Source organism: Penicillium rubens (genome assembly GCF_028828025.1).
Source record: "Penicillium rubens strain IBT 27055 chromosome Unknown utg000001l_segment0_segment0, whole genome shotgun sequence".
In the NCBI taxonomy this organism is placed as follows: domain Eukaryota; kingdom Fungi; phylum Ascomycota; class Eurotiomycetes; order Eurotiales; family Aspergillaceae; genus Penicillium; species Penicillium rubens.
Window position 1 is genome coordinate 602,754 of NW_026890599.1, and position 24,399 is coordinate 627,152.

Here is a 24,399-nt window from a genome sequence, read left to right on the forward strand (position 1 = left end):
GATTGTGACAACTTTCAGCTTTCAATACGGCCCGGGACGAGCCCTCAGCTCCCCTTGCATCTGCATACCTGGTGAAATTGTGAGATATGCTGTGGTCGCAGTGGGACGCTCCCAGGCCTCCACATGCGTCATCGGCGCGCGCCGTGAGGTCCCAGCCTCTGCACTAACATGCGGTTCGGCGGATTTAAGACCCGGGTCGTGCATGAATGATGTACGTGCCACAGAAGTGAGCTTTCCGTGACTGTGCAATAAATTGTAGAAGGAAAAAGAAACACTAGAGAGCTTTGCCGATCTCCGTTTTGGTCCCTCAGATTATAGTATCCATGGCCTCGAATAGGTGGGGGGAATCAAGAGGTGATCGACGCTTACCTTCCGCAACCTCCCTTGGGTTATGTAGTATGACGAATGATATGCTATGGAAATAAAGATCCAGGATGTCGGTTCAAGGATGATATCTGATTTCATCGTACCCTGGACTTCCGTGATAGACAGTATTCATTTGCATTTACAACGAGTCCGTGCAGTTCATACTGGACATCTCGACAACCTTTGTGGTATACAACCTACATCGATGTACAGCCGAGACCTGCATGATTTCAATGTGCATTTTCCGTTATGTACAAGACCGAGTCCGAGTCTCGATTGAATTTGTAGGTCATCTGCACTGGGACATGATCCGCGGGCTCGTACTCCGTGCAACAGAGTAAGCACCTTTGAAAGCCGCTCAGCCTAATTTTCCTCAAGCTTCCAGCTGTCTGCAGAAATTATACTTGGTCTGAACAAATATATTTCCGAGGGCGTTCTTATATTGACCATTCACGTTTTCCTCGGTCGCTGGGCCGAGAAACAAAAAGGATATGGACTTTAATATGCTATTCGAACTCGCTGCTATAAAGCCAATTCAAATGTTGTCCGTAAGCAACCTGGCCGAAGCGGTGACTCGCTACTGTGATTGAAACATGTTCCTAAGCGACTTTGCCACTGACCCGGGACATGATTTGCTCAAGCCTCCTAGGGGGTTTGAGTCAGGAGCTATCTCTCGCATGTGATTTTGGAGATTGGCTGCAAATAGAGGCAGAAAATGAGGTCAGTGGTTACACAAGCAATTAACCTATGCGTTTCGATGCAGTCGTCTCTTTGTTGGATGGATGCAATTGACACCCTATAATGGCAAGGTTATTCGGGAGGGAACGGTGCGATAAACGACCGGTGAGTATCTTACGGGGTTCTGTTAACATGTAGATCCATAGATGAACTTATCTTGGATATTGAATCCACGCACTCCTGTACAGGCCAACGAGGGGGTAACACAAAGCCCGAGATGCTGTCCCATGCGGGGAACCTATGATATCAATTCAGCATGGGCAATTTGAGACGGCAATGGCGGTTGAGAGTCTAGAATCGAAAAAGAACAAGGATGGAAAAACAGTCAGAAGTAGAATGTTTGCCGACAACGGCCAGCCCGAAATGCTCCGTTGTAAGAAAGAGGATATTACGTCACGAGGACGATACGCAGTTTGCCTTGTTTGCACTGTCTAGTGTTTGCCGCGTTTGCAGATTGTAGGGCGTCCGGAAAAACTTCGGCCCTTCGCAAAACAGCCATTCCTCCCCATTTGCGCTTCCCCCAGCATATCGACCAACTATCGACAAAATGCCACGAAAGCTAAGAGCGGCCGCTCAGGCGGCTGCAAAGTCGATAAGTGAGTTGATCCCAAGTATTGGCCCGTGCCGCCAACATTCGCTCCTTCCCCTACTATGCATTGAATTTCACCCTCCCCTTAGACGCGTTTGCGACTAACCAGCTTTAGAAAATGTACCTTCAATTCCAGATGGGTCTGATGAAGAGATGGTCGACGTCCCTTCTTCTCATTCCTCCTCGCCCATAGCCGAACAAGAAGACTCCCCCGAAAAAGATCCGGACGTCGAACTCGAGGCTGAACCTGAATCTAAACGTGAACTTGAACCTGAACCTGAAGCCGAAAGCGCAGAGGTTGAGGCTACCGAAACACCCGCCACCCCCAAGCCAGAGGAAGAATTGGCTGCTGCGACCCCCGCAGGAGACTCAATTCTTGCCGACACAGACAACACACCCTCCTACGGACCTGGCCGCCCATCACTTCCGCCTCGCGGCAAGCGTCGCATTGGTCGCCCACCCAAGTACCCTCGTCCTGAATGGAATCCAGCCGACGGCGAGCAACCACTTCGAGTCACTACTCCAGTTAAAAGACGCCGTGGTCGTCCTGCTGCTAGCGGTGGACGCTGGGCACGCAACCGCGGCCCTTCCCATCTCACCCAGGTGCCTGTTGACAAGGAAGGAAACATGATGGATGTAATAAACGACGAAGTGTCGATTCCGCCCGACCCAATCGGTGCTACCAAAGTCGACGAGAATGGCCACCTACAAGGCGGTCGTGAGTATCGAGTCCGTACCTTCAAGATTCTTGGTCGCGGAGACCGCCTCTACATGTTGTCGACTGAACCGGCCCGCTGCATTGGCTTCCGTGACTCGTACTTGTTCTTCCAGAAGCACAAGATGCTGTACAAGATTATCATTGATGATGACGCCAAGCGTGATTTGATTGAACGCGATCTCATCCCGCACTCTTATAAGGGACGAGCCATTGGTGTTGTCACGGCGCGCTCAGTATTCCGCGAGTTCGGCGCAAAAATCATTGTTGGTGGTAAGAAGATCACCGACGACTATGACGAAGCTGCTGCTCGCGAGCGCGGTGATGTGGAAGGCGAGCTGGCCGTTCCGGAAGACAGATTGCCCGGACCTGGAGAAACTTACAACAGGAATCAATACGTCGCCTGGCACGGTGCAAGCAGTGTTTATCACACAAATGCGCCCGCGGTCCCGCTTGTTGGTGGAAAGCCAGTTGATACCAAGAAACGCCGTGTGCCGGTTACTGATGACAACTGGATGCTCGAGCATGCCCGGGCTGCAAGGTGAGTCTATATTTGAAAGCGATAACCCCGTTGGGACATGTCGACTAATGCATAGTATAGCAACTTTAACTCAAAGCTCGCCGAGATGCGCCGTAAGAATCTGGGTGGTGTGTACGATGTCCACACCAATATTATGCAGCACCCGAAGATCATGCAGCCAACTCACGCTCGATGGGAGCGTGTTTCCCCAGCTCCGGCATCCGTTCCGACTGAGTTGACGGCGAACATGAATTTATTGAACCTCTCCAACGGAGGTTCTCCTTCCGCCCATGAGAACCAGACCTCCCACGAAACCCAAGAATCCCATGAGGCTACCACTGGCGAGACCGCCACTGAACGCCTTGCCACTACCTTTTCACCTGTTCCCGCTCACCTCCACGACCGCTGCGTCATCCAGGACATCGTCTATGAATCCCCGCCATATTCAAACATGGGCATCCCGGGCCCTGATGGTGATGTGCACGATATTGGCCCCAACGGCCTGGTCAGCGTCGCCAATCCCGAACACCCCGAGTTCATGACTCCAGAGATCCTCGAGTTGCTTCCGCCAGGCTGCAAGGAAGCTCTCGTTGATGCTGCGGCACAGGAGGTTGAATGGAAGTCTAAGTGGACTAGTGAGACCAAGGATGGTGAGCGTACTCAGCCAACCAAGAGCTACGCTTGGTACCCGTAAATCCTGCAGTTGATTTCTTTTTCTTTTCTTTTTTCTTTTTCTCTTCTTGGGATTCATGCGCGTCGGCGAAATTTATGGGTTAGCATGGGCTGCTGGGTGGCTGGACATGGCAGGCAAAAGCCGCTGGAGTTTTTTTTTTTTTTTTTTTTTTTTTTTTTTTTCTTTTTTCTTTCTGCTTCCGGGTCTGCTTTTGTTTTCACGACATATGCCATGAGTAGATCTTTGCCTATCTCCATTGACTGGTTCTTTTCTTTTCCGATCTTCGAACGCTGGATCTGTATGACTGGCTTCGAGTAATGGATTTTTCCATACCTAGGTACTAATGGACCAACTTTTTTTTACCAATGACACCATTGCTAGCCTCGCGGAGCAGCCATAAGGAAATGGCCACTTCCATATCTTCTGGCCGTATTAGTGTACTGATGACCTACAGGTTAGGCCGTGGAAAGAATGGATATAAAGCCGATTTCGACGATCTTACTATTGAGATACGCCCGCCACAGCTTTGACATTTACGCCATAACAAAGTCAGGACCCGTGGATTGACTTTGTTCCAGTGATATTATGCAGGTGTTCCCACCATATATTGGCATACATGTTGTGGAATCACACTACTAGTAAGAATAGGGCATTTTAAGATAGAATAAATAGGTTATTTCTTTACTCTTCTATAAGTGTTCTTACATTTCTAGTGGTATTTATAACTACTACTTTCAATTTAATAAGATGCATAATATAACTAACCCCTCTTCAAATCTTCCGATATATATAGTTATAGTAAGTGTGAACGACTTTAATAGTTAAGGAGTTAGAAATATCAAGTTCTCCCTTAACCTCGACCCTAAGTATAACCATAACCCACATAAGGTTTACTAGCTGCGAAACAAACCTACTGAGACTATTGAAGACTCTACATATGTACTCATAACCAAAAAAGAATGGAGAATTGGCAAAAAAAGGAAATGTTGAGCCCAACCCGATTTGAACGGATGACCTTGAGGTCTGGAATCTCACGCGCTACCTGGATTATTATTAGTAATTGAATTTGACACCTTTGAAGTGGTGATAACATACCGCTGCGCCATAGGCCCGAATTATATCTGTTCTTAGCGAAATAAACCTACTGAAACTAAGAGAAGGGGCTGCTACATTGACTGCCCGGCCTGAAAATTTTAGTACCGCTTTCCTAACTAAGTGCGACACTAGATTCTGCCACTTAACTACTTGTTTCTATTCTGCCAAATATTCTGTCCACCTTAGTTTACATAGTGAAAAAATTGAAAGATTCCTTTTTTCATCGCTGCCTGATTCCTACTTCCTAGAGGGACTCGGTGTCTATCTCGGTGCTGGGTCTCGGTGTAAGGTATGGTGCTGACGAAAGTGACTTGATCTTATTGGGTGCCTATATGTAGATTGTAGGTGCCTACGGAGTACTCTTAGTACATGTAGACTTTGACAGGCGGTACTACTGGAATTTCAGACAGGGGGGAATCAATCTAGCAATCCCCTAAAAAAAGGCATTGGGGAAGGAATGAAGAATTAGCAAAAAAAGAAATGTTGAGCCCAACCCGATTTGAACGGATGACCTTGAGGTCTGGAATCTCACGCGCTACCTGGATTATTTATTAGTTATTGAATTAGACACCTTTGAAGTGGTGTTAACATACCGCTGCGCCATAGGCCCGAGTTGATGTATATTTTGCAGACCAAGGCCTATAGCAAGATTCTGGATCATCAACAAAACCCGAGATATGAAGCTGTAGCTCGCATATAACGCATCCAATATGGCTCCGTCTGCCAGCCGTACATCACGTTATTAGGTTAGGAGTTAGGTCAAACATGCCCACATGCCCTTGCTTGCCTGAAGATTCATAGATGCTACCTACTCCATAATCTGCTTACCTAGGTAATCTGCCTCGGGAAGTAGGTCGTTCTATGTAAAGCTATCTCAAATTTACATGCCCCCCGTCCAGGATCGGGCGTCCTCTAATATCATTATATCTAAGATGCTAGTAGCCTAAATATGTGTTGGTATATTTTCTCCAAGGCATCTCGCCCTACATATAGAGCCTTCTAGTCGTAGGATTTCCCGCTATCATTTTAGCGTTATCTTACTTTTAGATATTAAAAGGTATAACAAAACCTTGGAATGAACTTGTGATTCTGTGTGGAAGCGTACCCCAAGGTGGGATTTTGAAATTAATAACTTAGCTTACACGAATAAATAGACGAAAGGAAAACCGAGGTCATCTAAAACTCCATTTCAGAAAAAGGGAAGCGAAAATAGACATGGAACCAAGAGATCGAGGGAGTTGGCTTAACAAAGGGTGTTGAGGAGTGGAAGAGCCAGATAGAAAAAGTGACAAGAAGACAAGACAAGGCAGACCGGCGTGAACTCTTAGAAATACCTAGGCAGTGTCGGATCATATGGAGGGGATGGCGAAGAACAACAAGAGAGATAAGTGGTAATAAAGAAGGGTTCCCGGTGCTGATGCACCTAGAACCAAAAAGAGAAAAAGGCTTGCTTATAAAATGGCCGGGTCATGCATGCGAGGGTAAGACAGAGAACAAGAAAGAGCAAAGGGTGAGACTTCGACGGGAATGAGGCATGCATTGGTCGCGTGGTAGGAAGTAAGAGGCTGTCACATGGCCATTTCCGCGCGCAGCTTTGCCAGCTCGGCTTCCTCGTCGTCTTCCTCTTGTGCCTTGGCGGGCTGTTTGACTATAGACAAGTTGGTTAGTGAACGATACGTTTGATATCTGCTCTGTCCCGACTTACGATCTGTATTCCCCGCAGCTGGTAACCGGTCCAGTTGACTGCCCACGGGTACGGGCCCGGTGTGGAGCATCTTTGCATCCAGAGCTTCCTGCTCCAGATTCCCCAACTCGGCATCGAGCTCGTCCTCGTCCGGCTGTTCGCCGATAGGGAAACTGGTAATGACGCTTCCGATCTCGGCACTGAGCGCATGCTGGTCTTGGAGTTCCTCCCTGCGAATTATCAGTATGGCCGTAATATATAACGATAGGGCAATATGGTGAGATAAGGCTGAAAGGGTCGGTAGCAACGTACATCGTCTTGTCGACATCCTCGAGCTTCATTCCACCGTGGATCTGTTTCATAGCGGCGCCGGCCTGCTTCATTGCAGCCAAGGTCTCGTGGTTGATATTCGCGGCTTCGATGGAGTATATCTGCTGCTCGAGTTGCATAATCTGAGCTGTTGTCTGCTCGAGATTCTTTTCGTGGACCTTTTTGCGTCGGAGGGCGTTTTTGGCGGCTATTCAACACGATAACAAGAGGAACAGATAGTTAGCCACCGTACGCAACTCTCAAATAGATGTCCAGCAACAATATGCAAGATTCGCAACCATACCATTCTTATCTGAGTTAACGTTCTTGCGCGCCATAGCCTCCTGTTCCGAGATCTGTGTTTCGAGATGCCTCTCGCGTTTCTGCAGCATATCCAACTGCTCGCGCAACTGTAGGATAGCGTTCTTGGGCGCATCCTTCCGCTTCTGAGCGGCGGCCCCGCCAAACCAAGACCACATTCTGATGTCGGTAACTGTGTAACTGGAAATCGAAGGGAATAATAAGCAGGATAAGCCCCGGTAGTCAGGAAATATGTCCAAAGGAGACCAGCGGCCGAAAATCCGGGGTGAGTGAGAGGGAAGACTAAATTGGTTGTTTTCTTTGCTGCAAGTCAGGTGGAGCAATAGGCTCCAGGCAAAGCCAGTGAGCTGACAGACGAAGTAAGAGAAAGGCGGGAAATAAGCCCGAATGACCAAGGGGTTTGGAGCACACGGACTCGTCGAGAGCGCTCCCAAGGGTAATTTCTGGATGAATGTAAAGTGGAGGGGAGCCCGACTTTCCCCTCGCTGAGCCTATGACATACACGGTAAGGCCAGTCACGTGCGCCAACAAGACCGTTGTGTTTGTGACCTTTTGATCTGCCTCTTATTCTTTTCTTCAATTTACATACTTTTTACAATGTCAAGCATTTTCTTCAACTAGCGCAGAGATGAATGGGCCGCGCCCCACGACTCGCGTGTTCCTCTCCGATCTCTCATCTCTACAGGCGGACTCGAAGATCCGCTTTCTTGGCTGGTGCGTCTGGCCCAGAGCAGAGAACAAGTCGAGGCTTTCCAATACTAACGATGATTTGCGTTCTTATGTACACATAGTGTGACACATTATACCATCACTACCGGCCATTTGATATTGGAACACAACTATCCACGCAGCAAGACAGCTCCAAGCTCTGTATCTGTCGACATCAATGCCCTCCTTGAGGACCTGACGGCCGAAGAATTGTGCGTAGGAACATGGCTGAATGTCGTGGGCTATGTTAGAGAGTCGGAGCCGGTGCCGCCACTATCACCGCAATCTTCATTTCCTTCGACCCCCGGCGACGCGAATCGGCCAAATCAGAGGCCTTCTGCGATCCCCCCTCGTCCGGTGTATGTCGAGGCAATCATGGTCTTTCCGGCGGGAGCTATTTCCATCGGGGAGTATGAGCGAATCCTTTGCAATTCTCAGCATGTCGAGCGGATGATACAGTTCACCCATTAAGGAAACATCTGTAGTGGCGCAGAAGATCACATGGAGCCCAAAGAAATCGCGCATTAATGGAGCGTCTCCGCATTAGACATTTTGCTATATAATTACTTTTCGAGCACCTTATATACAAGGCGAGGGGTATCAGACGTAAATCAGAACACCAGACAAAAAAAAACATCAAGAAGCAATCCTAAACCGCCTCTTCCACCTTCTTCTCATCCGCCTGATTCACCTGCTGAAGCCGAAGCTGCCTCTTGGCCCGCTTGCCCTCCAGCTTCGTCTTCTCCTCCTGCATGCGCACAATGAGGGGACTCTTCATACGAATCTTATGTCCATACTTATAGAACACAAACGGAATCGGCACAATCACAACTTCCAACAGCCCCAGCAGAGTGCCGGCCCAATTCGGCCCCAGACTGGCATACATAGAAGAGCCAGCAAGAGGCAGGACACCACCGAGGATACTCCGAATAACCGAATTACCCGCCAAAGCAGAAGCAGCATACATGCCGTAGCTGTGAGTCAGGTAGTTGGACGCATAGATGAAGACACCAGTGTTTCCCGCGCCGAACGGGATACCCGCGAGTATGGGCACGATCCAGTGAATCGAGGCTGGGGAACATGTCCATGCGAACCAGAGCTCACCGACTGGGATAATTGTTGCGCAGATGCAGACGAACGCGACCATTGCTTCTGGGTGTGGTTTTCCCGTCTCGGGGTCTTTGGGGTGGCTGTTGACTAGCCGCCGGATTAAGGGTTCACAGGCGATTGTGAGGAGGACGCCAATCCCGATACCCAGGAAGGCGAGCCCAGACACGCCCAGTTGCCAACCGCGGATATCTCGGAAGACAATTGGGTAAGCTACGAAGCAGAGGTATAGGATGCCATAGATGATTGCGATGTAGATGTTCCAGAAAATGCTGAAGGGGGTTAGTTTCGTGTTCTGTGAGTTGCTGTGGGATGTAGAAGTGCAAGAAACTCACCAAATTGGCTCGGTGACTGCCATTACAAATGGCCGGCTGAGGTTCAGCTTGAGGATTTCGGGAAGGCTCGCCTTTTGGTCATAGCGACTCCACCAGCGGGACTCGCCGGTCTCCTTGCGGAGTCTGGCTGCTTTCTTTTGGAGAATGGTTGGTGCGTAGGTTTCCTTGAGGAGGATAGCAAAGACCAAAGCGATAGCGGAGAGAATGAGCGCGATCCAGCACATCCAGCGCCAGCCAAGATATTGAGTGACGAACCCTCCGATAACAGGGCCGATGACTATATCCCGTTAGAAATGGACTCATTGTGTCGGGAAAAGAAGAATAGGCGAAGAACAAACCTGGTCCGTTGAGTGGCCCAATACTCCAAACAGAGATCGCCAGAGCGCGGTGCTCATCGTCTACCAAATCAGCCACCATACCGGGCGCTGTGGATATCATAACACTGCCAAAGAAAGCAGCGATAAACCGAACAACGATCAGTGCTGTGACGGACTTCGCGAGCGCGCAGGGGATGATCAGGACTGTGAACACGGCAAGACATATTACACAGACAGGTTTGCGTCCGTAGACCTCGCTCAACGGGGCCATGAACATGGACCCAATGGCAAGACCAAATAGATAGAAGGTCAAACCAAGCGTGACGATAGTCCCGGATTGGGCGAATTCCTCGGCCATTAATGTAATACCTGATGTATAAGAAGTTGAATACAACACGCTTCCGGGTTTGTTAGCTAGAGAACCCCGTGCTTCAAAACTTCAAGATAGATACTTACACAATGAGAGTATTCCATGATAGAAACACGATGCCCATGGACTTATACTTTAAATTCCAGTTCTTGGGGTTCTCAGGGTCATCATCGCCATCCCAGTCGACCTCGTAGTCGGGGTCAGCGGTGGCATTGGTTGCGATTGTCGTTACACGCTCCGACAGAGACATATGCGAGGTCCGAGAGGCGCGAGCTGTCAATGTCTTTCCTAGTGCATCGCGGTCGGTCTGTGTCTCTACCGTAGACACGGACTCGATAGAGTCTGTGTCCTGGGACACCGTCTCAGTGTTCTGAGGCCATTTTTCTTGGCTCTCCGAATTGGAGTGTTGAGCTGCCATTCCCTGGACGAATCGCCTTCTAGGCAATGAAACAGTGGCCGGGAGCCTATTTGGGTGTATACCGGATATCAAATGAGCCGGTTACTCCAATGTTATTGGTTGTAGTGAAGAAAATAGGGGACGTAGGAGTAAAGGCTCCCTTAGGTTTCCGATTCCAGCCCCGAAATAAGGCTGTAGTAGTAGAGTGTCTCGTTCTCTATTTCTTTATTGAGATATGGTGAAAATGATGCCAATGTAGGCCGAGATCCCGAAGCCGAGATTGCTTTAAATATCACCCGCAAGCCCTCAAACTGACATAGATTAGAACAGAAGGTATAAATTGAAGACACTTATCATTTGGAACTGGGAATTTTTCGAAGGTGGGGCCGAAAGTCAGTGATAGGCATATTCGAAGAAGAGCTGGGCTTGTAGCGCTTGAACGGCTTGCAGGGTTGGTGCTGTGCCGAGAAGATGATCTATAGCGCCGAACAAAAACAGATAGTTTATTTCCCTACTGCGTAGAGTGTACATTGTATAGATAGGTCAGAGTAGTGGCTTCCCCTTATATCCCATACTTGCTCTGTATCGTACAGACCTTTGGCATGGGATTTCCCCATGGGAAAAGAGATGGCGTGGTATCTCTCCAAGGCAGAACTTGGGTGTTCCGACCCAATTTGTCTCCACACGGCCTATTAGGCCCGGAAGGGTGCACATGTGGGTTCTACCTATGTAGTGTGCCGGTTTGCCGAATACTGCCCGGTGCAATATATGTGGTATTTCTATTGGCATTTCAACGGAGCACATCCAAACCATATCTGATTATACTTTAACTTTGGAATACAGTACGGAGTACGGAGTTGAGATACACGGAGATACCCAATTTAGGGGACGTTTAGATCAGAGTGGGCCGACAATGGGACCGGGAAAAAGCCGGTTGAAAAAAAAAAAAAAAAAAAAAAAAAGAATAAAAGCAAAAAGAAAATAAGATGGAGCTTCTATTTCAATCCCAACTACGGAGTTACGGAGTACGGAGTACATATTTCTACCTAGGTACATAGATAACTAGGTAACATTGCGGAAGATTCCGATTCCGACTTGTACAGTATGTTGTACTAATATGTACATGCTCATACCATATGTTGATCTATAAATCCCTTAATATCAGATCCATGGATACAATGTAGACATTCCTTGGTTATATAGCCGACACTTCTAACCAAATAGAGTAGATTTACTAAATCTCTTTAGTGCCAAACGGACTTTGCTCCAAATGAGGCGCTCTCAGTGGCTACAACGGGGTCTCAGGCCGCTTGTCTCAACATAACCGAAGCGAACTAAGGTCTAAGCGACCTGCCGAGATCTTGGAATGAATCTGGATCTGAGCAGATCATGTTTGAATATCCTATCTGAAACAGGCTGCTTTAGATTTAGACCTTCAAACAGCCCTATGGCAAACAACTTGTTTGTACTCCCTTGCAACGTTCCTTTAAAACCCTCTGTGAGACTGCAACCTTGGAAAGAAGTTTCTGCAACTGTCCAACTATCATGACGTGGCTTATAGCAGCCGGCCTGGTTGGGCTGGGTGCTCTCTATATGTGGCATGTTAACTCTGCTATGAAAATAGTCCCCGAAGAGGCGCGGAAACTATCACCTCATCGCTGGACAGTCGAAGAAATAGAAGCAGCCTATAAAAAGAGCATGAAAGCCCCTATTGACGTGACTAAGAGCCTGCCACCAAAACAATCCCGACGATATGTGATCGTAGGCGGAAATGGTAAGTACAGATACGGATGGCTCTTCGAATCTATGCACTGATTCTCCAAACTATAGGTCTGGTTGGCGCATGGATAGTCTCACATCTCCTCGCACGTGGCGAGGATCCCAAGGCCATTCGCATTTTAGATATAGTCTCCCCAGAGCAGGACGTCATTAACAAAGGCGTGGGCTGGATCAAAACCAACATCACCGACGAGCTCGCAGTAACAACAGCATTCGAAGAGCCATGGGTTGCCAATGTCACCAACCTCCCCCTAACAGTCTACCACACCGCAGCCATAATACGACCCCAGGACCGACTCAAGAGCTTCCTACCGCTCAGCAGCAAAGTCAACATCGACGGCACACGGAACGTCCTGAACGCAGCAAGAGCCGCCGGCGCCACAGCCTTCATCTGGACATCCTCAGGCTCCATCGCCCTACACCAGCCAACCTTCTGGATCGCGCCGTGGGCGACCCAGCCCAAGCGCGTAGTCCAAGTAGTGAGCGACAGCACCAAACTGCCCGAATCCCACGACCAATTCTTCGGCAACTACGCCGTAACCAAAACCGAAGCAGAGCGCCTCGTCCGGGAAGCAGATGACCCAGCAATAAATTTCCGCACCGGCTGTATCCGCCCCACAAACGGCGTGTATGGCACAGGCGGCCAAGCCAACAATATCATTACGGGTGTTTATCTCCAGAACGGAGGTAGTCCGACCTGGGCTCGTCCGATCCTGCAGAGTTTCGTACACGCTGAAAACGTCTCGATCGCGCACCTCTTGTACGAACAGCGTTTGATCCAGCAGAGCGAGCCTGGTTCGAAGCTCCCGAATACAGGTGGCCAGGCGTTCACCGTTACTGATCCTAATCCGGCGATTGCGTTTGAGGATCTGTACACGCTACTCACGACGTTGTCTAGAACGCCGCTTGCGTTTCCCGAAGTGCAGCCCTTGCCGTTGTTGGTTATGGCGTATTTTATTGAGCTGTATACTTTCTTACAGTATAAATATCTCTCTTGGTTTCTGCCGAGGTTGTCGGGGGATATTGCGCAACTTCAGCCGTCGATATTTTCGATCATCAATGTCCATGTGTTTGCTGATGATTCGCGCGCGAGGCTGGCGCCTGAGATGGGTGGGTTAGGGTATAACCCGCCTCTGAGCACTCTCGAGGGTCTGTGTCGGCGGCTTGTGGATTGGAATACGAAGGCTGAGAGGGAGGGGGTTGAGGCTGGGACGAATATGTAGTTGGGCCCTGTGAAGGTCGGAAGATGGTGCTGGTGTTGATGTGGTTGCGCCGAGGGTGTTGTGAGGAGGATTTGGATTTGACGATCTACTTGATATGAGTGTAAGACCAGACACCGGGTTATTTTGTGTGAACATAACTTGGCGTGCAATTCAATCTGTACTTGATTTTAGGAGTTCAGTTCTACTTGGAACAAGGTGTGGCGTGAAATGGAATCATATTTGAAGAGAATCTTGGAAAGGGCTCTGGTAGGAGATATCACTCATTGAATCTTCTGCAACTTCCAACTTCCAAGGTTTGAATAGCCGAAGCTGGCCAGCAGTGCCCGGCCATATCAAAGTCTCATCATCCCTCAATCTCCATTTGGATGCAAAGGCTTTTCTTTTGTTAGAGCTGGGTATGACGTTTGATAGACCCCATAGACAGTCGCAATTCGAGATCGACTAGCTCGGGACACTGCCGAGAGCCGAGTGTTGATAAGCCATGTGGGCGAACGGAAGTCCTCGGTGCAAAAGCAAGAGCGACACCCATAGGTCACTTTCCAAAGTGTTCATGGACGAAGGAACAAGGGCATGGGAACGATCCCCCTCCCCCAAGTCGTACACATGGCACTCCACCATGCAAGCGTTTCACCAAGCAGACTGTGCAACCAAGAACACGAATCCCTCAGCCAGCGGAAGGTCGCTAGAATGATAAGCTTCCATTTCTCAGAAAGATAGTACACAGACAAGACGAAAGTCCCCCCTTAGCGAGCCTGCTGCTGAGCCACTTGACGCATATAGTCAAGACGCTGCATGCGCAGCTGCTCAGATGCCACCTCAACATCAAGAATCGCCCCGAGACGTTGCTTCCACGTCTCCTCCAGACTGACTAGCTCACCCTGGCTAGCCTCCTGTGCGATTTTCCTCTGCTTGTTCACCTCCTCAGAAGCCTCCTTCGTCTCTGCTAACTCCTTCTCAAGAGAGCCGAGTATCTCCTCAAGCTGTGAATTACCAATCAGCCAAGCGTTCTTGCCATGTTCTTCCAGCAGGGCAAGATTCTCGTGGCGCTTGGACAGATGCGAGCTTGACGCATATGCTTTCTGTAGAGTCTGGCGCCATGTGTCTAGGTCGGGCGAGTCGGTGTCTGATGTGCGAGTCGGGGCCTCTGGTGCTTCGTAACGGGACAGATCGATTCCACCTGTGAGAGGCGCTCCTTGCGCTTTGCGCGCAAGTTCTTGTTGCATGAATTGAGAGAATTTGGGTTCTGGCGCTTCCGGGATCCAAGGGTGCATTGCGGAGGCGTGCTCCGGGGAGAGCTCTGCGTTGATGAGTTGCTGCGCTCGCGCTTGCGCGGACGCAGTGGGCGCCGCGTCGATATCTTAGAAGGTTAGTGATTGGGCTCTAAATGCAGGTCTCTACCAATCTGAGGACATACATGGCAGCGAGTCATGAGATTCGTTGATTAATGGCATTTTGAGTGATGTTCTTGTACGGATGTCAAAGGTGAAGACCAGTAGATTAATCTGAGAACCATTGCTACATGAAGGAAGGCGGTGAGGAAGGCGGCGAGGCCTGTAGGTGAGCGTCGCTGACTCAGCTAGTGTTAACCCAGCTCCACGTGACCTCGGCCCTATATGCGCCGAGGGAGAAACAAACAAGAGGAAGAGTGTATCCGATTTGTAGGGTAATTGATACATATGAATGCATTCAAGCATAATTCGAGTCATGGGATATGCATATGTTGCTGCAGCAAAAACCAGGGCTTGGGAGTCCGGGGAAATGTCTGGCGAATGGTATTGTTCTCTACAATGCTCTCCCAACTGCAACGATGATCCTATCTGTTTTGGATTGTTTTTACGCGAGATACCTGAGTACTAAGGCGAATTCCCAGCTCACGGACTGGCTACAAGTTGAGGCAATCCAGTCCTCACATGTGCAGTCATCACACGAGCACATCTCATTGTGCGGGGAGGCAGCAAAAGTCTATTCCCTTTTGGGTGTGCGGAATTCAACCTTGGAATGGACGACCCATGTACATCGCTTAGACGAATGTCACCTAGTACTTCATGCACCCTAACGGTCGGCATCTTTCCCAGCCTTGGGGGTACTTGGGCAATGATCTTCTGCACTCGCAGGTAGCTCATTCGTCTGCCCACTGTATCCCCGACTAGTGCACTTGTATAAGAACCCGTATATCCCTGGGATATTTCGACTTTTCAAGGGCTACAGTTACTCAGCAGATTTTCTTCTGCAGATGTAATAACTCTATATCACTTGTGACATATTGGCAAGCACTCACAATAATGACTAACTTTCGCATGGGCGTTACTTTTGCTGGGGTGACTCTTTCAGTGCTGGTGTTTTTGCAGCTGATTGCGGTATTCAAGCTCGATAGCCAGCCACAGTCGCCTTTGCCTGGCTTGAGTTCAAACTTCAATCAGTGGAAAAGCAGAGCGAACGCGGCGGCAGCTGATGATATCTTTTTGGTCGGAGCAGGCAAGGCAGACGTGACTGGGTATGTTTATGCATTAAATTTCGACATATCCATGTACTAAATTGGCTAATATGATTACTAGGCCCGTTGTGGAGATTGCCTTCGCTGGCTATGCTAGCTTGGACCAACTAGGTGGGGGTCTTAAGCAGAGATTGTATTCTCGTGCCTTCATCTTCGCAGACCCAAACAAGCCAGATGAAACCTTTGTGTACCTGGTTCTCGACACACTTACGGGTGACACGGCCGTGCGACATGGGGTCCTGGAGGGTCTCACTGCGCTGGGCGGGAAGTATGCACGGTACGGCGAACACAACGTCGCAATGACGGGGACACATTCGCACTCCGGGCCTGGAGCGTGGATGAACTACTTGTTGCCTCAGATCCCGGCGTTAGGCTTCGACAAGCAAAGCTATCAAGCCATTGTCGATGGCGCTATTCTATCAATTATCCGTGCCCATGAGAACTTGGTGCCGGGTCGGCTCTCTTTTGGATCCATCGACCTGGAAGACACCAATATCAATCGCAGTCCTTTTTCCTACGAGCATAACCCCGACGAGGAACGAGCGCGCTATTCTGCCAATGTTGAAAAATCACTCTCCCTCATTCGGTTTGACCGCGAATCTGACAACAAAACAGCGGCTATCCTAACATGGTTCCCTGTTCATGGCACATCTATGTACAACAACAACACTCTGGTCAGTGGCGATAACAAAGGTGTCGCAGCTTACCTCTTCGAGCGCAGCGTCGATGGCGATGCGAGGTTCACTGACGATGCCGTAATTGGATTCTCTCAAGCGAATGTCGGGGACACATCCCCTAATATCCTGGGAGCTTGGTGCGAAGATGGCTCCGAAGAGATGTGTCGATACGAAGATAGCACTTGCGGTGGCAGAAACGAGGATTGCCATGGTCGAGGTCCTTTCTTCCGTGAGAAAGACAACGGAGCGAAGAGCTGCTTTGAGATTGGGCGCCGCCAGTACTCAGCAGCAAAGAAGCTTTACGAAGAAATGGATACCACCCCCATCAAAATCACTGGAGGTTCAGCGGTGAAGTCTTTCCATGTGTACCAAGACATGAATGGCTACACTTTCCCATCTCCGTTCAACTCTAGTACACTGACGACTTGTCCTGCGGCTTTGGGGTACTCTTTTGCCGCTGGAACTACAGACGGACCTGGTGCCTTTGACTTTACCCAGAATGTTACTGGTCCAGCTGGACGCAACCCCCTGTGGAAAATTGCGCGTGCTGTGATTCACCAACCCAGTAAGGAGCAGCAACAGTGCCAAAGTCCCAAGAACGTGCTATTGGATATCGGCACTCTAACTGAACCTTATGCATGGGCCGCGGATATTATTGACATCCAGGTCTTGCGAGTGGGTCAGCTGTTCCTCATTATATCCACCAGCGAAGCTACCACGATGTCTGGGCGACGCTGGAAGGAGGCTATTGCAAAAGGAGCAAAGGACTACCTTTCTGTTTCCGATCCTCTAGTGGTACTCGGAGCTCCGTCGAACAGTTACGCTCACTACGTGACAACAGAGGAAGAGTACGGCGCTCAGCGCTACGAGGGCGGGTCCACTCTCTACGGCCCAAACACATTGGCAGCCTATGTCAATCTGACCCTCACTTACTTGCCATATTTGGGAAGCTCGTTAGAAGTGGCCAAACTTCCAGCCATTCAACCCGGCCCCAGCCCACCAATTAACACCAACCGTTCATTGAGCTTCATTGCAGGAGTTGTGTATGATGGAGCGCCCATTGGCAAGCATTTTGGAAATGTGACTTCAAACCCAGGGAGTGGGCCCTATGGCCCCGGAGATATTGTGAAGACGACCTTTGTGGGTGCCAATCCGCGCAACAATCTGCACCTCGAATCGACCTACGCTGCGGTTGAAAGAAAAAACGATTATGGCACATGGGAGGTTGTGCGTAATGACCGTGACTGGAATTTGGTCTTCACATGGAAGCGGACCAATGAAATTCTTGGCCACAGTGAGGTGACGATTGAATGGGAAATAGAGGATGAGTACTATAGTATCGACACTACGTCCCCCCCGCAGGCTGGGACCTATCGGATGCATTATTATGGAGACTCAAAGAATCCTCTTGGCCAGATCTCGCCATTCGAGGGTATTAGTGGGACTTTCACAGTGAAAACTTCATAGTCTGACTAGTCTATAATATAGTGGTTTTTGGAGTGGTGACAGGTTGAATGAATGGTGTCAAATAGTCTAATTGCTAAAGTATACGACGGGGAGCAACCAGGCCACAGTAATTATATCTTGACTTACGCGCCCGTACATGTCGCAAATGACTCAGACATCTGGGTCTAGAAATCCACCCGGTCCATATGTCAACATGGAGTCCTCAATGTGATAATAAAGTGGTCCTGCGCCTGCAGCTGTGGCCAATCAGCATGCGCCATCGACCAGAGCTGGGCGCCTACTGCAACGTCTCTTTGTCGCGCGATCTATTTCTAGCATGAAATTCGGTCCCACAAAGAGCCCCTTGCAATGGCGCTTCCATTTGGGACACTGGATTATTTCGGACTTTGTCCATGTAAAAGCTGCCAAGGTCGGAACAATGGGCGGTTGACAGGAAGCCCTAAACCCATCTTGGCCCCTTATGAAACCCCAAGGTGCAGATATACCAGCCAGGCCTCGATGGCGAGGGACTGAAAGAAAAATTTCTGTTCTGTTAAAGTCAGATTGCTTCATCTTGTCCCATTCTTTTGTTCCCCTTCGTTTTTGAGGTCCCTAGTGATCCGGCCATTCTTTCATTTGCAAGCCATCAAGACGCCTCCCAGGTCTTGTATTCATTCCTATTAATCACTTATTTTCTTCGGTCATGCTTAATTCTACGTGTGATTTTGTTTGTCCTATTCAGGTGCTCTAATATATCTTTGACTGAGCACCCAATTTTCTTTACTGTCCCATTTTGTCGAAGTCGTCAGCGATCACTTCCAACACTCTCGTTTCTAAATCAGGATGCTTCGCTTTCAGTTCTTTTTGTTCCTTCTTTTGCCATGGATGGCTTCGGCTGGTCCGATCTTTCGCTGGCTGTCTCCGTCATTGGAGTCACCTGAGCCGACTTCTCTTCCCTTATTGCCTGATATCGAACGGCGTGAACCTGGCGGTATCACTGCGATCACACCTGTGGCGGCACCTACGCAGCTACCGTTTACGCCCGTGGAGCCAATAGTACCTTACCCTTCTCTAGACTATTAAGCCAACCAAGCTAACCATCTTTCCGAAGCCAACTACAACGCCGGAGCCAACTGCAACGCCGGAGCCAACTACAACGCCGGAGCCAACTGCAACTCCAGAGCCAACTACAACTCCAGAGCCAACTACAACGCCGGAGCCAACTGCAACTCCAGAGCCAACTGCAACCCCAGAGCCAACTACAACTCCAGAGCCAACTACAACGCCAGAGCCAACTACAACTCCAGAGCCAACTGCAACTCCAGAGCCAACTACTACGCCGGAGCCAACTACAACTCCAGAGCCAACTGCAACTCCAGAGCCAACTGCAACTCCAGAGCCAACTACTACGCCGGAGCCAACTGCAACTCCAGAACCAACTACAACTCAGGAGCAAGCTACAACCAAAAAGTCGACCACCATCTCTCATGCATCCACTACGACTCGGCTATCCATATCCTCATCCACAACCCCGGGAGTGCTGCATTCATCGCCCATAACTAGTTCATTACCTGTCCATGTTCCAGGCTCAACATCTTCCCTCGGCTCCTTGGTGATACCGAGTTCAGCCCAATCTCCGTCGGATTCGCTACCAGGTGGAGCAACCAGCATCAAAGCTACGACAGCCACACCGTCGGTCTCAACCTCTACGAGCACACAGCCAACGACAACACCGGTGCCTACAGTGCCCACAAGTAGCAGTATAGCTGTTGGAGCTATTGCACCCCTTGGAGGAGCAAGTAGCAGCAGTTCTTCCACGTCCACACCGGTTATTCCAACCTCCAATCCTATCCAGCCAGCAAAGGCTACGCAGGCACAATCTACATCACTACAGCAGATTTCCACGTCAAGCTCCAAGCCAGTTGTGACCGTAACCGAGCCTGTGATCGTATATGTGACCAAAGGAGCACCAAAGCCCTTCTCGACAAGCGTCATCCACCACACACCCAGTGTGAACAACTCACCGGTGTCATCAGCAAAGCCAACGGTAAAACCGTCCGTTGAACCAACAACTACATCTTTGATGTTTGTGACCATCCATTCCACTGCAACGTCGGTCGTTCGTGTGACTGTTTACCCATCATCATCATCATCATCATCATCATCATCATCATCATCATCATCATCATCTGCTTCTTCGTATTCAGCCTTGTCGTCCTCGACCGGGAGCGCTCCGAGTGTGAATGCAGCGCCGATTGTCCTCACGACCATAAACTCGGCAACACAATCACTTTCTTCTTCCTCCTTGTTGTTGTCCTCCTCTAGTGAGATTGCTCCTGTGGTGACAGCTCACGTCACCTCCACGAGTGTTGTTCCTTTGACTGTTTATCCGGCTACATCACCACCTGCGTCTTCGTTGTTGCCGCCCTCAAGTGAAGCTGCTTCTATAGTGACAGTCCGTGTCACTTCCACAAGTGTTGTTCCAGTGACCGTTTACTCGACAACATCGCCATCTGCTCCATTGTTGCCCTCCCTGAGTGAGACTGCTCCGGTTGTAACAGTCCACGTCACTTCCACAAAAACACTTCTGGTGACCTCCTATGGGTCGACTGCTACAGCAGCGGAAACCACACATCCAGCAGATCCCACATCTGCTGTGGACGCCAATATCGCTACCCCAACTTCCAAACAAGGCCAAGGCATACTTACCGTGATTCCGGTTACGCCGCCTGGCTTCGTCACGATCACTGAAACTGAGACCGAGACAAAGACGGTGACAGATCGCATTACTGAGACTGTTACTGCCACTGTTACTCGGGGTTAAATGTAAGATTTGGGTCATTTTATCATTTTAATCATGCATGGAGGCTTTCTTTCGTGAGTATTTCTTTCTTTCATATTTTGCAGACTATTCTCTCTGTTTTTCTAACCATATGAAACGTTCTTGTAACTACAAGTTAATACTAGGAAGCTATATTGAGGCTGAGCCATGAAGCAACAAGTTTTAACCCCTACCAGTCCCTTCGCGATGTACATGTGTACATTTCTTAGCTTTTGCTATTGTATAGCCAACACAAACCTCGAGAATCATTGCCAATTTAGACTCATATAGATCTCAACCACCCCTACCTCGCCTTCCATCTAACCCTCCCAACCCACTTAGCCCAGTCCTGCACATCCTCCCTCTCACAAATCCTCTCAACAGTAAACCACTCCCTAGCCAGCTCCTCATTACTTGCCATGCGATGCACAAAGCTATGACAAGCGCGACAAAGCCACGCCACACTATTCAACATCCACTCATCATGCCACCCCTTCTTAATGACCTTCGCATGTACCCCGCGCGGAATCAAATGGTGATACGATAGCGGGATCCAGTCACGCTCGCAGATCTCGCACGCGTCCGCGCGCGTGCTCGCCCATGCCGGCGGGCCAGTCGTCACGCTCGAGATGTATTCTGTCAGCACGGGGGCGAGAAAGTCCACCAGGTCCGCTCTGTCGGGGATTATGCCGTACACGAGCAGCGAGTCGGTTACGCTAACTGGGATTGGGGAGAATATGGTTTCGAGCGTGGCGCGTGGGAGAGGTGTGTCGGTGTCTGGGGGAATGTAGAGGGCTGATAGACTCGGGTCGTGCTGGATGGCTGCGTAGCTTAGAGTTTGGAGGGGAGTTGGGAAAATGGCGAAAGTTTCTGAGGCTAGGAACTGGGGCTGTTAGCTTTGGGTCTCGTTAGTTGTTGGCTGTGGTGTGTAGGTTTTGTTGGGCCTGAGGGCTGGTTGCTTTGCGCTGGGCTGAACTGGCCGGGTGCATGTACATCAACGAATTCGGCCAGCTCTTCCGGGTCTGCTCTCCTGGTTGAAAATGTTGTCGCTGTTTTTACATCTTTGCGCTCGGCGCGCTTGACTTTTGGCTTCCGTCGCGTTGGCTTTTCCTCGGAGCGGGCCACGATGGCATTAGACAAACATTCCCGGAACACAGCATAGTTCTCACCGGACGTCATTGAGACTTGGTGAGAGAGAAAAGCTTTGGCCCTACAGCTTAGTCGGGAGGAAATGTCGGATGAGTCAAGCCCGTTTTGCCCACGGCAGATTGACATCATTCTTCAAGCCCATTTTCCCTTCCAACTTTGTTGCCTTTGACCTCGAGATTTATGAAACATTATGACAGCCAAGACAGTTGTCGCTTTTGATTTATACGGCACTCTACTCTCAACTGAGTCGATCGCCAAACAACTAGAGAAACGTTGTGACAATGCCAAGGCGCAGTCGATCTCCGCACTCTGGAGGCGGTATCAACTGGAGTACACATGGAGATTGAACAGCATGGGCAAGCCACACTTCCAATCTTCACGTTCAAAGTATTAACGGTTAAAAGGCCGCTATGAAGACTTCTCTAAAGTCACACGGAATTCTTTGTTGCACGCGCTGGCCGACAACAACGAACAGCTGAGCGACGACCATATCGAACACTTGATGCAAGCTTACAACGATCTCTCTACATTCTCTGATGTGAATCCAGCCTTGGCCCAGATAGCTGCAGACCCAAGCATCCAAGCTGTGATATTCTCCAACGGGACAAAAACTATGTTATCCAACTCGGTGTTGCGGTCCAAGGACCTTTCCCCGCACGCGAGTGTCTTCCAAGATATCGTCACCGTAGACGAAGTCCAGCAATATAAGCCATCAAAGGCAAGCTACGAGCACCTAGCGAAGCAGACAGGCCAAGACCCATTGCAGATGAGCAAACTTTGGCTGATCAGCGGCAACCCTTTCGACATTGTCGGGGCGCGCGCTACAGGCATGCAAGCTATATGGGTTGACCGTGTTGGTGCAGGATGGAAGGATGCCGTGGCTCCAGATCTACAGCCGACGGCCATTGTACACGATCTGAAGCATATTGTGAAAGAGATTAATCGCCATCAGATTTAATCCAGGGCATCTACCATTGAACTTCGAATTGAGGTTCCAAACACCAAGAGAGGCTTGAAGAGAAATGTACAGCTGAATATATTCCAAACGCTCCACACTTGAGTAGAAGAGTTTGGGGTAAGCCAGCGGATTTGGTCTTTCCTCCCATTTCCCCTCCGGAACAGTGATTGTAACAAAAGTTCAGAGTGAATAGGGAGGAATTCAGTTTATGTGAAGAAGAAAAGGAAAAGGGCGCTCGGCGAAAAAATTCTGGGTGAAATAGTACTAGCTTAGTCATCCCGACTGATATGGATGGATGGATCCGCCCACTGGATCACGTGAGAGCTTATCGATAAAGTGCTGCCTGCTTTCGAACTTGTCCATCGCCGTTGGCAAAGATTCTTTGAAGCTGTGAACCTGCACGCCATGTCGCGACTCCTGGATCCCAGCCGAGCGGCTTGGCTGTATCCCTTTTGGGTATGTTATAATGTGCTTTCCAAAGCTCCAGGACTAACCTAAATAGGGAATCTACTATTTTGCGTCGAATCGGTTCCTATGGCCTCTCTTTAAGGCCCGCCTTGTCCCCATCGTCCTCCTCTCATCCTTCATATACTTCATCCTCTTCTTTTTCACATATCTGCCCCAGGTTGCCTTTCTTGCTATCTTCCAGGGCAGCTCAGCATGGGTGAGCGGCGCATTCCTCGTGCTTGGTGAAGGAGCTGCGATTGTTGCCGCACTCTTCGAGGCATTCTTTGTCGATGAGACTCTCGTGGATATATTTGATGCAGTGTTGGTGAATGAGGGCCAGGAGGAACTTGTTACCACTTCGCGAGTCATTTATCCCGAGCCCGGCAACCCGGCCAAGCGTCTCGGCACACCGACCACTAGTGCCGTGTATTCTCCATTCTCGTTGCGGCAGATCGTTGAGTTTATCATTTTGCTTCCGCTTATCTTTATTCCGGTGGCCGGAACTCCTATGTTCCTACTTTTGACTGGCTATCGTGCCGGTCCCTTCCATCATTGGCGTTACTTCCATCTGCTGGACATGACCAAGCAGCAGAGAAAGGAAAGTATTAGTCGGCGTCAGCTGCAGTACACTACGTAAGTCATGTTCGTTTTATTTGTTGATATGCGATCTAACGCACACACTAGCTTTGGGACGGTGGCTCTGATCCTTCAACTGATTCCTCCTTTTTCTATGCTATTTTTGATGACCACGGCTGCTGGGTCGGCACTTTGGGTGACGGATATCGAACGCAAGCGACGAGCTATCAACCAGCAGTCTAGTCGACTGGGTGAGCAATACCGTGACGATATTATGCCATGACCTGTGAACGATTTATCTCTTTCGGATGACCACGGTTACTCCAAATTGCATCTAATTTCCCATTTCTGGTTCCAGCTTCACCCTTGGTCTGTGCCAGCAGGGACGAGACGATCATCTCCAATGATTCTTGTCAAATCTAATCGTAATTCCCTCTGCCTGATTAATTAATGTAAAGGAAACGCCCTCTTCTTAATTACGAGCGGCACGTGACTGCACCACTGTCCGAGACGTATTTTTTTCTTTTACGAAGGTATTCACATTATAATCCTCGGAATCACCCCTTGAGAGCAAAATATCATAGG

At 49.5% G+C, this 24,399-nt stretch overlaps 11 protein-coding genes across 11 annotated transcripts; 6 read left to right on the forward strand and 5 right to left on the reverse strand.

Annotated features, from left to right (window-relative positions):
• Positions 1-1,651: 1,651 nt before the first annotated feature.
• Positions 1,652-3,622, forward strand: N7525_000255 (chromatin structure-remodeling complex subunit RSC7; the record flags this gene model as incomplete). Its single annotated transcript, XM_061211515.1, has 3 exons — positions 1,652-1,700; positions 1,809-2,949; positions 3,010-3,622. The coding sequence occupies 3 exons, from the start codon at positions 1,652-1,654 to the stop codon at positions 3,620-3,622; spliced, it is 1,803 nt and encodes a 600-aa protein (XP_061070741.1).
• Positions 3,623-6,264: 2,642 nt separating this feature from the next.
• On the reverse strand, positions 6,265-7,168 carry N7525_000256 (ESCRT-III subunit protein SNF7; the record flags this gene model as incomplete). The annotated part of the gene is made up of 4 exons (XM_002558653.1): positions 6,265-6,344; positions 6,402-6,610; positions 6,693-6,897; positions 6,994-7,168. The coding sequence occupies 4 exons, from the start codon at positions 7,166-7,168 to the stop codon at positions 6,265-6,267; spliced, it is 669 nt and encodes a 222-aa protein (XP_002558699.1).
• A 470-nt stretch (positions 7,169-7,638) lies between these two features.
• Positions 7,639-8,189, forward strand: N7525_000257 (nuclear telomere cap complex subunit Ten1; the record flags this gene model as incomplete). Its single annotated transcript, XM_061211516.1, has 2 exons — positions 7,639-7,724; positions 7,802-8,189. The coding sequence occupies 2 exons, from the start codon at positions 7,639-7,641 to the stop codon at positions 8,187-8,189; spliced, it is 474 nt and encodes a 157-aa protein (XP_061070742.1).
• Positions 8,190-8,367: 178 nt separating this feature from the next.
• Positions 8,368-10,265, reverse strand: N7525_000258 (MFS transporter; the record flags this gene model as incomplete). The annotated part of the gene is made up of 4 exons (XM_002558652.1): positions 8,368-9,097; positions 9,161-9,437; positions 9,499-9,875; positions 9,934-10,265. The coding sequence occupies 4 exons, from the start codon at positions 10,263-10,265 to the stop codon at positions 8,368-8,370; spliced, it is 1,716 nt and encodes a 571-aa protein (XP_002558698.1).
• Positions 10,266-11,789: 1,524 nt separating this feature from the next.
• N7525_000259 (putative 3-beta hydroxysteroid dehydrogenase/isomerase family protein) lies at positions 11,790-13,246 on the forward strand (the record flags this gene model as incomplete). The annotated part of the gene is made up of 2 exons (XM_002558651.1): positions 11,790-12,018; positions 12,075-13,246. The coding sequence occupies 2 exons, from the start codon at positions 11,790-11,792 to the stop codon at positions 13,244-13,246; spliced, it is 1,401 nt and encodes a 466-aa protein (XP_002558697.1).
• Positions 13,247-13,989: 743 nt separating this feature from the next.
• On the reverse strand, positions 13,990-14,697 carry N7525_000260 (pre-mRNA-splicing factor SPF27 family protein; the record flags this gene model as incomplete). The annotated part of the gene is made up of 2 exons (XM_002558650.1): positions 13,990-14,603; positions 14,661-14,697. The coding sequence occupies 2 exons, from the start codon at positions 14,695-14,697 to the stop codon at positions 13,990-13,992; spliced, it is 651 nt and encodes a 216-aa protein (XP_002558696.1).
• Positions 14,698-15,528: 831 nt separating this feature from the next.
• Positions 15,529-17,884, forward strand: N7525_000261 (neutral/alkaline ceramidase; the record flags this gene model as incomplete). Its single annotated transcript, XM_002558649.1, has 2 exons — positions 15,529-15,740; positions 15,802-17,884. The coding sequence occupies 2 exons, from the start codon at positions 15,529-15,531 to the stop codon at positions 17,882-17,884; spliced, it is 2,295 nt and encodes a 764-aa protein (XP_002558695.1).
• Positions 17,885-19,348: 1,464 nt separating this feature from the next.
• N7525_000262 (uncharacterized protein) lies at positions 19,349-19,960 on the reverse strand (the record flags this gene model as incomplete). The annotated part of the gene is made up of 1 exon (XM_061211517.1): positions 19,349-19,960. The coding sequence occupies one exon, from the start codon at positions 19,958-19,960 to the stop codon at positions 19,349-19,351; it is 612 nt and encodes a 203-aa protein (XP_061070743.1).
• A 36-nt stretch (positions 19,961-19,996) lies between these two features.
• Positions 19,997-21,863, reverse strand: N7525_000263 (HNH endonuclease; the record flags this gene model as incomplete). The annotated part of the gene is made up of 4 exons (XM_002558647.2): positions 19,997-20,199; positions 20,573-20,670; positions 21,023-21,567; positions 21,678-21,863. The coding sequence occupies 4 exons, from the start codon at positions 21,861-21,863 to the stop codon at positions 19,997-19,999; spliced, it is 1,032 nt and encodes a 343-aa protein (XP_002558693.2).
• Positions 21,864-22,023: 160 nt separating this feature from the next.
• Positions 22,024-22,791, forward strand: N7525_000264 (haloacid dehalogenase, type II; the record flags this gene model as incomplete). The annotated part of the gene is made up of 2 exons (XM_061211518.1): positions 22,024-22,213; positions 22,238-22,791. 2 exons carry the CDS (start codon positions 22,024-22,026, stop codon positions 22,789-22,791), a joined length of 744 nt encoding a protein of 247 aa, XP_061070744.1.
• A 405-nt stretch (positions 22,792-23,196) lies between these two features.
• On the forward strand, positions 23,197-24,097 carry N7525_000265 (EI24 domain-containing protein; the record flags this gene model as incomplete). Its single annotated transcript, XM_002558645.1, has 3 exons — positions 23,197-23,247; positions 23,294-23,871; positions 23,923-24,097. The coding sequence occupies 3 exons, from the start codon at positions 23,197-23,199 to the stop codon at positions 24,095-24,097; spliced, it is 804 nt and encodes a 267-aa protein (XP_002558691.1).
• Between the last annotated feature and the right edge of the window lie 302 nt (positions 24,098-24,399).